At 41.8% G+C, this 17,386-nt stretch overlaps 1 protein-coding gene across 1 annotated transcript in view; it reads right to left on the reverse strand.

Annotated features, from left to right (window-relative positions):
- The window catches only part of FAR2 (fatty acyl-CoA reductase 2), a 47,377-nt gene that overhangs the window by 19,198 nt on the left and 10,793 nt on the right, over positions 1-17,386 (reverse strand). Inside the window, exons 2-3 of the mRNA XM_084255213.1 lie at positions 9,307-9,482; positions 6,556-6,735 (exon numbers count right to left, since the gene is read on the reverse strand). Coding sequence (XP_084111339.1) covers positions 6,556-6,735; positions 9,307-9,482 — 356 coding nt within the window. The remainder of the gene's footprint in view (positions 1-6,555; positions 6,736-9,306; positions 9,483-17,386) is intronic.

Below are 17,386 nucleotides of genomic sequence, written 5' to 3' on the forward strand. Positions count from 1 at the left end.
CCGCTCTCAATGCTAATGACTCACTTGATATTAACATGGGACATGACCACTGTCCATGATGCTTTGTGGAGTGCTTTGTGGAGTGTTTTCTAGATACTCTTGTGCCTTTTGACTTAAACTCATTAGGAAAAGGTTGAGATGCCTAGAATTAAAAACAACTCTAAATACTTAGAAAAATAAAAGACACTCCAATTAGAGGGCCACATGAGGGTTGGGGGAGAGTGTGGGATAATGTAGGCACCTCTCTATCTCCACAGTAATATTATCTCTGCCTTGTTTTATCTGTGGGCCAAGCATGGACTAACTGGCCTAAGGACATTTTCTTTTACCTGTGAAAGCATCTATGTTACAAAAATGGGGTCAGAAGAAATACAATCAAATTTCAATAAGGCTGAAAAGAAAAAGATTCTAAGATGACACCAGAATCAAGCAAGACAGGAGGACTTAGTTCACATGGTTGGGGCTGCTGTCACTGACGTGGGTGTGGTGAGGCGGAGGGTAACACCTGGAGGCCTTACAATATTTGCTACACCAGCTTCTCTTAGGAAATACGGGTCTCACAGCTTTCTTTCTTTCTCTTTTAATTTTTTTTTTCATCTCACAGATTTCTAAGGACACAAACACAAAGGAGGAGGCATCGGTGGCTGCCCTGCAATCCTTAGCTTCCTGGAGTCTCCTGTCTTACATTATTGTTTCCTACTTTTTCGCTTGTGAAAAATGGCAACAATTACATCTATTTTAAGTTTTCAGGTTATTGTAAGCATTAACAGCACTAGGCACAAATGCATGGCAAGTTATTACAACAAAATGAGCCAGAAACCCAAGGCACTCTTCTATTCAGTAAAACCTCCCAGAAGCAAAGGCCTACAATATGGAATAAAGTCTCTTTAATGATTCAGTCAGAGCACCTACTGTCTCATTCACCTGCTTTGCAGGCTCCAGACCAGAGTGCGGGATGCACATTTCAGAGCAAGGGGGTCCTCTTTGTGACACCAAGTTCACCTTATTGTTATTCAGTGTCAATGTGTTTAAAAAGGAAAGGTACTTGGAAAAAGGATATCAAAGTGTATTTCTGAAAGTAGCCAGATTTCCTTCAGTGTAACTTAAGATGTTTTGAAACCATGCAACCCCCAAATTTAAATGTTTAGTCAAATGGCTTCAAAAGAGGCACAAAATTACTGAAAATTTCCAAAGTAATAAACATATACAATGTCCTTTAAAATGTGACTCTCGTTTTGAAAATCACTGAATCAATCTCCTATTTTCATCAACAATTCTGTAACGGATGCATTTATTGGATGAAGTAACAAGAGGAAGATGTCTGTTCCACCTCATTTTCTTACACCCTAGCAAGAAGCCTCCTAGGATCTGGGGCTGGACTTGCTGCCTCGCTTGCTTTCTCCCTTCTGTCATCTGGCTTGTGTCCTTCCCTGGCAGGCGCTACTCAAACTGTTACTCTGGGAAGCTCACAGGCAATCCCCAATTCGTTTCTGCACAAGAGTCTCTTGAGGTAAACATCACCAAATGTGGAAACTGCAAACAGCAAACAGAGAGGAGTAAGGATGGTGGTAGGGTGACAAGGTGTCATGGCAAGGTGTCTGTGGTAGCGGGGATGAGGCACAAGACCCTGCAAGGTCAAAAGGTAGGAGAATGAATGCTGACCACAGACTGGAGGCCACGCCAGCCACACCACTGACAAGCATCAAGTTATTACTAATGTGTGCTTGTGTGAACGTGCCACAGCTGTGTGCCTGCACTTCTGGGGATGTTCAGGACCAGGTAATCCTGCCAGTTTTTTTTTTAATAAATTTTATTTTTATATTCCCCATACAATTACAACCCCCTTATTTTGACCCCGATCTCTCCCCTCCCCGCCCTCCACTCCCCATAGAGTGTCTCTGGTTCATAGTTGTTTGTTGTTTGTTGATTTTGATTTTTACTTTCTTATAGTTATTCATTTTCCTGATGAATAAAACTTATTTAAGTTTTCTAGATTCCTGCTACGAGTGAGACCATCCAGGATTTTTCTTTTTCTTTCTGGCTTATTTTGCTGAGCATGATCCCTTCCAGCTCCATCCATGTTGCTGCAAATTGCATGTGTTTATCTTTTTTGAATGCTGAGTAATATTCCATGGTGTATATGTACCACATCTTCTTGATCCAGTCATCTATTTTTGGGCATTTGGGCTGTTTCCTACGTTTATAGCAGCACTGCTTACAATAGCTAAGCTTTGGAAACAATCCTGCCAGTTTTGAGATAGGAGCTGAAGGGACGACTGAGGCCTGGTATTCCAGGGCTACAGGATGCACAAAAGATGGGCTGGGTAGAGCAAGGGGGGGGGGGAGGGCTTTCACCTGAGAGGAGGGGCAGGGAATGGGTATGGAGTTTAGGGCCTCAGTTGTATTTCCCTTATTAACGACACAGAGCAGGGGCATGTGGGCCTGCTGTAAAGAGGAACTTCAGCTTTTTTTCCTTCCTATGTAGAGAAATCTAGTTCCTCCCTACTGTGTGTTTCTTCCCTGTGAGAATCCCTGGTTACTCAAACAAAACGTTTTATCTCTGGTCCCCAAATGTGTAGGCCTTTCCCTCATACCCAGCAATTCTGTGACGCTGGTTGGTTATCTATAGTTGAACCCTGTTCTATCAGCCTACAGAATGTGCCAGACCCCATAGGTTGGGGGCTCAGGTCCCACAAGACCACCTTGGATGCTAGTCACCAGCCCAGGTTGTCACCTGTGCTTCAGACCAACCAGCTATATATAGATGGAAGGTTCCAGAGCACCTCCTTGGGTTTGATGACTATGCTAGGGTGCCTCACAGGATGAAGGATACAGATGATCATCCACATGAAAGGTTACACAGGGTGAAATCTGGAAGGGCCCTGAGTGCAGGAATTTCTGTCACTGTGGAGCTGGGGTGACTTGCATCCCCCTGTGTATGTGCTCTCCCATCTGGGAACTCCCAAACCCCCTACTTATTGGCACTTTATTGAAGCTTCCTCATGTAGGCATGATCGATTAACTGTTTCCAGTCCCTTTGCCCTCTCTGGGGGTTGGGAGATGGGAATGACAATTTCAGGTTTATAAACCTGGTTCAGTCTTCCCGGTGAGCAGCCCATCCGGGAACCCCTGAAAGCCTCTCGCTGGAACTGGAGATGCTCCTCTCACTTGAGAATTTACAGGTGTTTCAGTTGCTCTGTGCCAGGAACCAGGGGCAGAGACCACATATGCTTTTTTTTTTTTAACCTCACACTTAAGCAACCGGGAAAGTTCCTGGCAAAAAGGGCAATGCATCTTTTATTTCACAGTTCTGAAATCCCCATCCAACTGGTTTTCTGGAAAAGGAAAGGTTCATTTAACTTTTCCATGGGCAATTCCTTTTTCCTTAAATGATTCTTTCTCTCTGCTTAACTGAGGCATAATTGACAAGCAGAACTGTGCGCTAGCCGAAGCATACATGGTGGTGATTTGTTATATAGACAGACCGTGAGGGGCCCCCCCCTGAGTACTTAACACATCCACGTGGATGGGTACATTGTGATCACAAAGCCTAGGGCACAGCTTGGAGAGTATTTTGTTGTCTAATTCCTGGCTCTTCTTTAAAATCTGAGAACCACCGAGATACTAAGAACAATGACAGCCATGAGGTGCCACCTAGGGGGTTACTGTTAATAAAAATCCCCAAGGGAAATAGAAATCTAACAATGATGGAAAATAATTTCATTATTCAACCGCAGGCCAACTGCAACATCAAGAAGAAATCAGAGAAAAATACTTTCTTAAAACAAACAACTAAATCTGGACCGAGCTGAATTAATTTTGATTCAGAATGACCTAATGCTATCTGCCATTCTAGAGCTTGAGATAGATTTACCTGATACAGAGTTTGCTAAAATAGCTGGGGGAGTTGGGAAGGGGCTGCTGGACCTTATCAAAACAATTATTTAAAAATAAACAGGTAGGTTTTTCAGAGACATACTGTAGGGGAGGAGAAGGGAGAGAGGTAGGAGGGAGGGAGGGAGTGAGGAGCACAGGGGACTGAGGTGATGGGGCACGGGTGCTTTGGGGAAGGAGATTCTATGGGGACTCAATCTGAGGGGAAGCAAATATTGTCTAAAAAAATTTAAAAAATGATAAATGTTAAAATAAAAAAAATGAAAAAAAGTTAACAGGTAGGTTTTATTTGAAGTTTAACAAGAAAAAAAAAAAGGGCAGTCAGAGAGTGGGGTAAATTGTGAGCATATAGGTCTTTACACCAAGACTTTACATCTCCAGTTACTAGCTGGCCATGGAATTCTGTCATCTATTCTGGCTTTTGCCAAAATAAAGAAAACTAACAAAGATAGCCTGGCCATGAACAATGATCTACCACTATCAAACACTTGCTACTCATTCAGCAGATTTTGAGTCTTGCTGTGGGCTGGCCCTGGCCAGCGACGAGATGCAGGAGACACCCATCTCCTCCGAGGGACTCGTGGTGGCCTGGGGTGCACAGAGAAAAGCTTGGGTCTTTAGAATGGGGTGTCCTGCTCCTCAGGCAGGACAAGAACAGGGCACTGTGGTGACACCAGGTGAGGCCAGCCTGGATTAGGACTTCTAGGAGTAGGTGTCTGAGGGGGAATCCACCAGGGGCGCCCAGGAGGAAGTGGTCTCCAGAGAGAGTGGCATCAAGGCAGAGGCAGAGCACATGAGAGTGTCTGGGCCAAAAGGAAGTGCTACCACATGAGGGGGCTGGGGAGACAGGAGCCCTGCAATACACTTCCGAGCTAATGAACGTGCCAGACGTCCAGTTAACATGACACTGTGGTTCCTGAGCTGCATTCCCAATGTAGTTAATTGAGATAAACTGCACTGCCATCCTTAGTTCAATTTGGTTATATATTTAATGCTTCCCTGGAAGAGCCAGGAATGACAGACAGACAGATACAGAGGCCCTGGTCAATCATAATTTGTCACAGGTCACGCTCAAGGGCCTGCCTTTCCTGGTAGGCCTGGGGCTTTGGACAAGTAGGGAGGGAGGTGCAATATGGGGTGCCTGGAGAAGTAGGTCCCAATGGTGAACTGAATTTCATTCCTATATCTGCTCAACCCTCAAGTTCCTCTGCTGCCTGTCTGTCCATGTGGGAGGCGTCTGCAGTGGAGTGAGTCCTGGACCTTGGCTGCAGGTGTAAGCTCTGTTCCTGGATGTGTCACACACTCACTGGGAGAGGACACTGTGAGGACAGAGCAATGCTGCCCAGAAGGCACCCAGGCTTAGCTCACAGGCCGCAGTGTGTCTTCAACAATCCTGGCTGTCTCGGGACTATGAAAGTTCCCTTTGCACCAACTAAGCAAATAATTGTTTATTAGCAACTCTTCAGTAACCTCCAGTTCCTTTGGATACTGTCCTTTGTCCTGGATATTTTTTTAAAGATTTATTTTATTTATTTATGCATACAGAGCTGGGGTGTAGGCCAGAGGAGTGGGCTGGGGGTTGGTGAAAGGGTTCACCAGAGACAGAGTGGGGAAGCAGAACATGTGGATTGACTGAAATACACTGCTGAGGGGATCAGGGGTCAAACTCATGCTGCAGTGGCTGTGGATAGCTTCACAGTGCTGATACTTAACCCCTTGTGCCACCAGGGAGGCCCTGTCCTGGATATTTCTAAGTGACAAGTAAACGCTCAGAGCTGTATGAGATAAAAATGTTTGTCCTGAAGGGGAATGAACTCTTGGTTTAGTAAGCTTCATTTTAAAAATGATATCTTAAATAGAAATACAGTATATGAAATTAAAATCTGACACATTCACTGGGAAAATCTCTTTTCTATAATACTTTTCATGCAGAGTTTAGGACAATAACAAGATCAACTTTGTAAATGGAGGACAATCAAGACAGAAACATACTTAGAATTCTGAGAGCAGAGCCATATCCTACGAAGAAAGTGGTTGCAGTGAGTTGGCAAGAAAAGAAACATTCAGACACAGTTTCTCTGGCACAACAGGTTAAGAGGCTCACCTCTTCAGCCAGACAGGGGGATTCTCTCCTCTCTGTTAGTTCTCCTTTACTGACCTTTTGATTGACAGCTATTAAACACCCCCAGCACTGCAATCACTATTTTACCTAACTCACTGTATCATCACAACTGCAAGATGAGCACTATTTTTAATTCCATTTTACAAATGAAGAAATGGCGGCTCAGAGAGGCCAAGGAACTCGTGCAAGATCACACAGTGAGTAGGGTGCTGAGCTGTGAGTCAAACTCATGTCAGTATGACAGCACTGAGTTCATCAGGAAGCGACGAACCACACCTATGCGAGGTCTTCCCACCCAAGCTGCACAATCTTAAACTAAGACAACGCTTCTGTGGGACTGTCCTATCCTGACTAGCCCATTCCCAACCACTGTCATCCCCTCGGGGATGATGGGAACAGGCGCAGGGCAGCAAAAGAGCACCTTCCCGCAGCAGGGTGTCCCGCAGCAGGGCATCCTACTCTGTGCCCTCATTGCTGACGCCTTCTAAGAAGCAAAGAAATCAACAAGCTCCCCTCTGCCCCTTCTGAACCCAACTCACTGCATGGAGTCGATGATTTTCTTGGGCTCCACCTTGCAGGGATAGACAACTTCATCAATGTGTTTCAGGTTACAGTTGGCAAAGGCAGTGGAGATGTGCACGAAGACCTCAAGCTTTGGCATCTGGCTGGCTATGAGCAAGAGCTGCTGCGTGGCAGTCACATTCAGCTGCACGGCATGTCTGTGGAAGACACGCAGAAGGAAAGACAGAGAGGCCAGTTAGTCTCCACCCTGTGGGATGCACCTGTTCCCAGGATGGGCATAAGTCAGGAGCAGGGAGAAAAGCAGGGTCATGGAGACCTGGTAGAGTGCACCCTGGGATGTGTGGCACGTCGCTGTCGCATTCTGCACACTAAATGCTACGCATTAAAGTTCTTCGGCATCTAGAAGCCACTTAGTTCCAAATAAATGGGGAGGAAAAAACTGCCTTCCTCTGCGTGTGTGAAGGGGCTCCTACACCAGCCATGAAAAGCCTAGAAACATACAAATGAACCCTCTCACACAAGAAGCTGGAAAATTCAAATGAACTGGAGGCAAGCAACAGTTGACAGTGGCTACAAAACGGGAAATGTAAGTTTCCCTGGCAAAGGGACAGGTCAGACATGAAAACTGAAATCAAAATTCTAAATTTTAGCAAATAGAACACAAAGTATTATAAATGCAAAAAGTGATGAAAGAGTTCATGTCAGAAATATGTGATTTCAACTATATTAGGAAACCTCCTAATATAATTCAAGAGAAAAACTCCCTGTTCCTCCACAAAATTTTGAAATGTTAAAAGCAACATTCAATATTCAAATCCAATTAATTTAAAAACTTTCACAAGGAACAAAATGAATGTTCACAAGGAACAAAATGATTAACGGTGAGAAGTGAGAAGCGGGAGCTTTGACAGCCAGGATCTAGGAGGGCCCCCACAATCACTGCACTGCTCTGAAGGTTCAGCCTTGCAAATGAGAGAGGAAACAAACAAATGACATGCTAATACTGGAAAGATGGTCAGCAAAATCACAAGAGAAGACTTTCCTGTATATCCAGAAAACAAAAAGCAGCAGCTAAATAAAAACCCAACCAAATCTGGGATGTATATTAAGACAATTTAGCAGGGTATCCATTTCCCAAAGTTATGGAGAGAAAATCACAAGCTTTCCTAGAAAAAACAATCAGAGAATATGATGGAGGAAAGGTGCACACACTCAAAATGGAACATGTAAAAACCTATATTAAATAAATCATTAAGTGACCAGGAACTATATAAAGAAAATCGTAAAACATCCTTAAAAGAACAGAGGAATAGACAGACATTAGTTGTTCTTCAATAGGAAGAACCAATGTTTAAAATGCTAAGTTTTTCTAAATTAATCTTTTAATCATTAGGTGAAATGAATCGAACTCCCCACCTTTTACAGACTTGGCAACATTTTCCTAAGTTTAATTAAGATGCATAAGCAGGTCAGACTAGTCAACAAGATTCTATTAAAAATGATGATTATACTTGTATAATAAAATTAAAATGACAGTAATTAAAATACTGTGGTATTAGAAGAGAAAATCTTTTCCATTTATTTAACAGAACAAAATCAAGAGTTAAAAAATGACAATTTAGTTTCAGAGTTACATTCCAAGTGAGGAATGAAAATAAACCATTCAATAAAGGTTGTTGAAGAAGGAACCATCTGTTAGAAATCTTTAAAAAGCTACTCTACTTTCACAGCTATAGCACACTTCTTTTTATAACATTTTCTTGACTACTCCTCTTCACAGCAACACAAATTTTCAGTGAGTCAAATATTTGAATGTGAAAATTAAATAAAAACACTAGATGAAATTATGAATGACTGCATAAAAATAGAAATTGAGAACAAATGCTAAACTACTTTGAGCCATATAAAAGATAATTAATATGCTAATTCTTCCAACAAAAGTTAACATTGATAAAAAAGTTTTATTCGAAAAACGGGCAAAGAACATGAAGGAACACTTCAAGAAAAAATAAAATAAAAAGCTAAACATCATCTAAATGCCTACAACCTCTCTAATTAGCAAGGAAATAAAAATCAAAGCATGCAATACCATTTCTATTATCATACCGGTGAGTAAGAACTAAATATGCTACCTCAGGATGGCTATGGTGTCCGAGATGAGCCATTATGTGCAGAGAACAGTGTGAATGAGAGCACATGGAAAAAGCAACCTGGCACTCTATGGCATAACTGTTTATAGCCTGGGCACCTGCATGTACCTAACACTTCCTGAAATTTACCCAAAGGAGAGGACACAAAGGTATAATATATATATATATATATATGAAATACACACACAGATGTTCACTGCAGAGCTGTCTATAATTATGAAAAATTAGGACAAACCAAAAAGAAAAGTCCACCAATACAGAACTGGTAGAATATATTCTATATAAGTACAATAGGATAAGAAAATGATTATCGACAATAAGAGCCAATTATACAATTGAGCAGGATGCAAAAATTCATTCACACTAGGATGCCCTCTTTTGGCAAAATTAAATATAAATTTAGTGACAGATACAGAGGAAAGCTGGGGAGGACATTTTCCCCCCAAATTAAGTGGATATCTCAGGATGGTAAGATTTTGGAGAAGTTTTACTTCTGTCTTTTTTTCATAGCAAATGTTCCTTTTTTGTTAACAGAAACCATAAAGCAAATGATACCATGTGCATGTACACACATGCACACACACCAGCCCTGGGGGTGGGGTGGGGAGTGGAAGGTACCTCAAGGGGTCGTCGAAGCGCACGGTGGCTGCGCAGTGGAAGATGATGTTGGTGCAGGACAGAAGCTCCTGCATGTCCTCCTTGCTGATGGCCAGGTCATTCTGATCGAGGTCGGCATAGATAGGTCTGATCTTCTCATGAATGTTTGGACAAACCTCTTTGACTTTTTCAAACAGCTGAAAGAAATGAGAGTCCAGTTTCAGAGATCCTCACTGTCACATTGCTCTTGCCTGTGCCCACAGGTTTCATTCTAATTCTCAAAAATGGATTTTAATTGTAATAGGAGCATTCTAAGAAGGCATCTGATCAAAAGATATTTGCTTCATTTCATGCAATTCAAAGTCAGCTTAGTCCAATTCCTGCTCCTCTTAGTTGGAGAGACATTTGAAACAGTTCCAATCAGCAGTGAGGAGTCTGAACTTCCCTGGGGGGGTGAAGGCGAGCAAGTTATATTCTGCTTCGGGAAGGCAGTTTCATGTTTGTATGTGGGCAGGGAAACACTGTTTTCAGTGCAAAATTACCAGCCTTTACAAATTACCAACAAGATCATCATCCTTTACAAAAGAGGACTCATGAATGCAAATTCAAGACTATTTGGTCAACTGGCCCAGATACCCAGGGAGCATCAACATAAAATTAGAAAATGAGAAATTAGGCAAATTTGTAATGGGAAAAATAAGAAACTTTATGTCATTCTAATATAAATAGCAGCTATTTTCCCGTAAGAAAATTAGATGAGCACAAGTATTTTTTATAGGATTTTAATTGATTTTTAAAATCTTTTTATTTATAGATGAGAAAGGAAAAAAGAGAACTGGCAGCTTTTATTACAATTATTCAGATGCAACAGAATCTCTACTTTCCTCTCCACACACAAGTTCTTAAATTAAATTGGTATTTTCCATTTTCTCAGAAAATATGATTTAAATATCTGAGTCCCAAATGATCTGAGTCCCAAACTATTTTGATAAAACCAATTTACTGTAGTCCTGGCATCTAGTATCAACAATGAAGAAATGTAAGCCTTTAGAAAGGCTAAGAGCAGAGAAAACTAGTCTTTGGTTCTAAATTTATGGTTTTAATACAATAAATAGCAAAGAGGATCTTCTCGCCTTTAATCCCATTATTGGGCATAGAAACTGTGGCGGGGTGTTTAGAGAAATCAAGACCACTTGTCAGAGAGGGTCACGTTTAGAGCCATCTGGGGAGGCCAGCGCTCCCTGTTGCTCAGCTACCATCTTTCTGCTCTGTGGTCAATCTTCTCAGTGGGGCATTACTGCCATTCTGAAAATATTCTGTCAATCCTCAATGCTTTTTTTGACACCTGGGATTGATAGGTCTTTCTCGTTCAGCAGGATTCAGTTAGCAACTCTAACCTGGTGGAGCACAAGCTAAATGTCTGCTGCCAGCCAAGTGATGTCCTTCATGTTAGTTGTACTACAAATATACATGCTTGGAAAAGTTCATTTAATTAAGATTTGTGCAATTTCCCCCTTTATTAACTGAATTTGTAAATGGCTCTTTTTTGAACCTGCATGATAGATTTTATTCACTGGAAGTTTATTTAGGATTTTGTGGAGCTGGACTCATCTATGGGAATTCTGGCTGCTTGAGAGCAAGAAGTGAGGGTGACATCAGGGTCCACTCTGGTGCAATGAGGTTCCAAGCGAGCGGCAAGGTTAGAATTTTCTCTGGCCTTTAGTTTTCTGACTTTAAAAGGCAGAGGATGCTGTTGTCTCACGTCATACTTTCCAACAACCTGTGAGGCGTGGACAGCAATGGAGCCAACTTACAGCGTTACTATTTTAGGAACTCACTCCTATTCCAGGAAATAATGTCCCAATCTGTATTCTATTTATTGATTTATACTTTCAAATCAAGAGCATTTCTGAGTGAATAAACTGCAACTAAAACAAAAGAGTCCAGGCTTCTGATCCAGGTCGTAGTTGACTGCATCAGTCAAGACAAATCAATGCATTGGCTGCATGAATTCAAACCCCAGTGCTACCCTTTCACGGTAACACCACTGCTCGATGATCTGACTTGCCTGTCTGAGTATCACCTACTTCTAAGGCATCTAACAAAGCAATGCTCTTGAGATGTTGACACATCCTGCTAGAGATTCCACTCAACGGCCATCCATGGCCCAGTGCTCTTCAAAGTTTCTCACCAAATCAACTGTACTGGAATTTCTGGCAGGCAGATAAAAAGTGTGTATTCCCAGGACAAAAACATGCCCACTGAGTAAGAAATTTCTTGGGCAAACCAAGCAGTTTGCATTTCCCTAGCTGATTTTAACTGATGCTGAGAAATTCTTGAGTTGGAGCTTAAATGTGGAGAATGGCTGATTAGCAACTGCATGGGACCCATTTCCCTTTGGTTGTGCTTCCCTAATTGTATGAGCATAAGAAAAATCTTGGGACTGGTCAAACACAATTTCCTCAACCCTCTCAGAGACCCTGACTCACTCTGGAGATTGGGTAGGTGGCTCAGGCAGCTTCTTTTTCAACATGTTCCATAGCTGGAACATGGTCCAGGTCAGAAACACCAACTGAATGAAGACCAGGATATTTCAAAGTTGATGTGTCAGGGGCAACTGAGGGTTTATGGACTATTTCACATTTTTTTCCAGAGAAGTTCACTTGAGATATTCCATACAACTTGCCAAGCTCTGTCTTTGCCCATACATCCACCTCCCAGTGACATCATATGGGACGGTCCCTTAATGGAAACCCTGAGTTTTGCCCAGTCTTCTCAGATGACACATTCTAAATCCAGCATGATCTCACTGTTCCCCCTTTCCTATCTGGTTACTAGATTAATAGGACTGACCCAGCCATTACTGATATTCTCTCAGTGAAACATATTTTAGACTCTGGCCTCACAACCACCTTTAATTAACTACTGCACTTTTGCGATTATGTTTTTAAGTTATAGATACTGTCTTCTTGACATTTCCTTATAGAAGTGTCCTTATAGAAACTTCCTTATTCAGAGTGGATTACAATTAACTTAGGATCCTATATTGATATAAATGGGATGTGATGTTAGCAAAAAAAATTACATCTTTAATATACTAAAGAATCCCAAAATGCTTTCAACATTTGTTGGAACTTCACAACTGGATGATTTATTTGCTACTCACTGCCTGTTACAGAGGGTTAAGTCATGTCTTGTGAAGCAAAGCCATATTCAAGAGAAAATGATCAATCTTGCTAAAATGTTCTGATTATGAGAGCTGACTGGCTCCCAATTAAATGAGCACACATTTCATAATTAGAGTAAGTTTCCAGCTTAGGAACTCTGGGGACCCAAGGATGAACAGCGTGGGTGTGTGGTAAGTGCATTCACATTTCAGCCTAGGAAGTCTGGTTTATTTTCCTTTTCAGCTTCCCAGATTTTGAGAAAAAAAGATTTTTATTTTTAAGATTTATTTTATTTTATGTATCCAAGAAAACTGGGGTGTAGGCTAGAGGTGTGGGGGGTGAAATGATTCACCAGAGACAGTGTGGGGAGCAGAACAGGTAGATCTACTAAAATACACTGCTGAGGGGAGCAGTGGGTGAGACAGGAGAGGTCTGCTGGGCCATGTGGGTAGCTCCCTGACTGGGGATTGAACTCATGCCTCATGCTGCAGTGGCTGGTGATTAGCTTGTTAGTGCTGAGACTTTAATCCCTGTGTCACCAGGGATACCCCGAAAAAAATAAGATTTTTTGAAAAAATGAAACAATGTCAGATAATTGGAATATTTCTAATAAAAATTAATTTTCATAAAAAATTAATTTATATAAACAGCTTCAAAACTAAAAATCAATTGAGCACATATCTGATGATACAACATTAAAAACTCATGAGGCTTTGCTGCCTTATTTATTTGCAATTGTAAAAAGGGGGTTCCCCCCTCACTATAAAAGTGAAACATACTCATTGCAATTATATTTGGAAGATTTTGGAAAAAGATTACAGCTCTTATGTTTTCACTCTAAATAGGTGCTTTTTTACTTACCATAAAAATAAATATGCTCACTATAATGACATTGTGAAAATTTTTAACTTCGCAAAGAGAAATTCACCCAAGATTCTTTTTTATTTTTTTTTGTGGGACCTCGCCAGTGGCCGGGAAATGAACCTGTCTTGCAGAGGCTGCAGGCAGCCTCATAGGCCAGCGCTCAACCGCTGCGCCACCTATGGAGGCCCTCACCCAAGATTCTATCAACATCTAGGGCATTAGTTGAGATGATCCTGCATAGAGCTTTGTGTCTTTTTTTCCCCAAAGTGATTATGAGAATTTTCTCATATTATTTAATATTTTTAACTAATTTGTTTCAATGCCTGCATACTAGCCCAGCACCTGTATGCATCATTGTTTATTTCCTCATTCCTTCACTGTGGAACACTCAGGTCAGCGCCTGACCTGAGTATCACCTACTTTTAAGGCGTCTAACAAAGCAATGCTCTTGAGATGTTGACACATCCTGCTAGAGATTCCACTCAATGGAGTGCAAGAAATAATAGTGCAAGAAATATGTTAGTACTTTGTGTGTATCTCTAATTGTTTTCTCAAAGTGAGACTTTAGTTATCTTTGTGAGAAAGTTCTCAAAAATCTGCCATTAATTCAAATAGCTTTGCCCCTACTGACATGTTCCATGAAGTGCTTTGAAAAATACCTATGAAACTGAGACTTTCTTCTGAGTCTGAAGCCATTTTATGTGACCCATGGATTAAAAATAGCTTCCATAGTGGTTGGATCAATTTGCACTCCCACCAGCAGTGCAGGAGTGTTCCTTTTTCTCCACATCCTCGCCAACATTTGTTGTTGCTAGTTTTTTTAATATGTGCCATTCTCACTGGTGTAAGATGGTATCTCATGGTAGTTCTGATTTGCATTTCCCTGATTGCAAGTGATGCTGAATATTTTTTCATATGCCTGTTGGCCATTTGCATTTCCTCTTTGGAGAGGTTCCTTTTTAGCTCTTCTGCCCATTTTTTGACTGGATTATTTACTTTGTTTTTGTTGAGACTCTTCAGCTCTTTGTAGATTTTTGTGATCAGTCCTTTATCTATAGTGTGTGCAAAAATGTTCACCCAGTCGGGGGGGGGGGGTGTCTGTTTTGGTTACTGTCTCTTTTGCTGTACAGAAGCTCTTTAATTTGATATAGTCCCAGCTGTTCATCTTTGCCTTTGCTATCACTGCTTTGGGTGATGAGTCTTTAAAGATGTTACTGAGGTGCATGTCATGCAGTGTTTCACCTATATTTCCTTCTATATGTTTTATGGTTTCAGGTCTTATGTCTAGTTCTTTAATCCATGTTGAGTTGGTTTTTGTGCAACCACTTTGGAAAGCTATGTGGAGATTCCCCAACCTGCTAAATATGGAGCTTCCATATGATCCAGCAATTCCACTCATAGGTATTTACCCAAAGGACACGAATCATTAATTTAAAAGGGCGCCTGCACCCCTATGTTTATAGCAGCACTATTTACAATAGCTAAGCTATGGAAACAACCCAAATGCCCAAAAATAGATGACTGGATCAAGAAGATGTGGTACATATACACCATGGAATATTACTCAGCAATCAAAAAAGATAAACACATGCAATTTGCAGCAACATGGAGGGATCATGCTCAGCAAAATAAGTCAGAAAGAAAAAGAAAAATACGAAAAGGTCTCATTCACAGCAGGAATTTAGAAAATCTAAACAAGGGACCAGGAAAAAGACTAATGATAATAAAGTAAAAATCAAAATCAACAGCAACTATAAACTAGAGACACACTACAGGGGTGGGGGGGGGAGGAGGGATTATGGTCAAAATAAGGGGGGTGGGGATTGTAAGGGGACTATAACCAAGATGAAAATGCATACATTGTGCAAAAATGAAAAATGATGTAAAAATATATTAAATAAACAAACAAACAAATAAATAAATTGAGAAGGGGATGGTTAGATGGAGGCTGGTAGCAAAGGAGGAAAGGGAGAAATGGGTTATGCTTTTCTGGTGTATGTAGTGGGTAACAAACATCTAAAGAGGTGTGAACCTATATCCCTAAATCATATACCGTGTGGTAAACCATTACCTCAATAAAAATAATACAATTTAAAAAAAGTAGCTTTCTTTTCAAAACATCTCCCACTTTCAAGCTGCTCCCTCTGAAAGCATGGAAACAGTAAGTGCGAGCTGGGAATCGCCTGTCCATGAAAGGGAAGGAACAAAGCAGATGCATGAATTTTATAGAAGGGGCAGAACCATGTTTCTTTGAGACATGGCGGGAACCAAAGTCACACTGCTAATATATATTTTTTAAAGATTTATTTATTTATTTATACAAGCACCGGGTACAGTCAGAAGAGCGGGAGGGTGAGAGAATTCATCAGAGCCAGAGTGGGGAACAGAACAGGCAGACCAATGAAGTACACTGCTGAGGGGAGCAGCGGGTGGCAGGAGAGGTCTGTGCACCATGTGGGACCCTCGTCCGGTGGCTGGGGACCGAACTGGTGCTACAGAGGCTGCGGGCATCTTTGCAACCCAGCGCTCAACTGCTGCGCCACCAGGGAGGTTCCACACTGCTAATATTTTTACTTATGCTTCAAAGAAAAATTTCCAAGCCTCATTCCTGATACAATGAATCTACTTTTAGGACCATGGCTTACTAGTGTGACTGTTGAGAAATGTTGGGAGTGATGTCACTAAGATGGCCACTCAGGAGCTTCCTTGCTTTGCTCTACTTCCTGAGAGGAACAATTCTTAACTACTTGGGAATGGGACACCACCGAGAGAATTCTAAGCACGAGGGTGAGGCAGGAGCACCCCTGCACCACAGAGACCAACACAGACTACATTAGAAAGGACACAGAAAGAACCAAAGATCTGTGTGACAGGAGGTGAGTGGAGAAGGACAGTGAAGCAGCAGAAAGAGCAGGGTTGCCACGATAACCAAAGCTCTGGAAATGAGAGAGCAAAGGTGGTGTAGAAGTCCATGTTCCTGGACCAAGAGACCAAAGTAGAGAAGCTGAGGTGCTTCACACTGCCTGGGACTCCAGAGAAAATGAGAAAATGGTCCCTTTCCCAGAGAAAGGTACTTAAGAAAATGCTTGAGCCTACACTCCCTTTCCCTACTCTAGTCCTTTGCTGGCACAGTGATGTGTGCTGGCAGCCCTTAAACAGTCGGGTCTCAGACTTGAGACCCTAAAGAGGAGGGATAACAGGGGGCCACAGACAAGAACCACTTCTTCCTTATCACGACCCCCTCTTTACCCCACTGCTCCCTCCCCACTGACACAGCAGCATCTCTGTCACCACCCCATGCTTGTCTGGGGGTACCTAAGAGTCAGCATAAACGTCCGTCAGTCAATCAATCAATCAATCAATCAATCAATCAAGAGAGCTATAGCTCAACCTGCTAGAAAAGATAAAGATAGCAGCTAAACACTAAGTTGCTGGTCTAGATGTTAAACAAACAAAATGTGAGGTTTATTTTTCAAAAGGTGGGCGGGCTTCGGTGTTCTGTGGTAGAAGGGATGGTTTCTGATCTTTTGTTCCAGCAGCTGGCACACAACTTCTGTAAAGGGCCAAACAGCATGGTTTCTGTTGCAACACTCAATAAACTCAACACAGCTCCCACAAAAATTTCCATCTTCAATCAGATTGCTTGAGTACAACTTCATTATTATTATTTGAATGATAGGAAACCACCTAGCTGTCAGAGGACGAAAAAGACCTTTCATTGGAGGCCCATACCCTAAAACATAGAGAGTAGATGCCCCTGTTCAAAGGGCAACAGTAAAAGCCACTATTTCTAAGCCCTTACCAGCGAACAGCACTGTTCTAAGTGTCCTGCCTGGATGAACTTGCTCACTGCTCACAACAGTGCAGAAGGCAATGACTACTAGTGTCACATTTGGAAACTGAGGCTCAGGATGTGCAGGCACACTGCTTGGGGGTAAGATGAGGACCCCAGCTCTGGTCTGACTCCTGAGACCTGTTCTTTTCTCACACCCATTCCTATGTCTTTTGCTAAGTTAGCTTAAAGGCATTCAGATAGGGTTGCTTGCTCACAAAGGCTCTGCATGACAGGA

Source organism: Talpa europaea, assembly GCF_964194135.1.
Source record: "Talpa europaea genome assembly, chromosome: 15".
Taxonomy (NCBI): domain Eukaryota; kingdom Metazoa; phylum Chordata; class Mammalia; order Eulipotyphla; family Talpidae; genus Talpa; species Talpa europaea.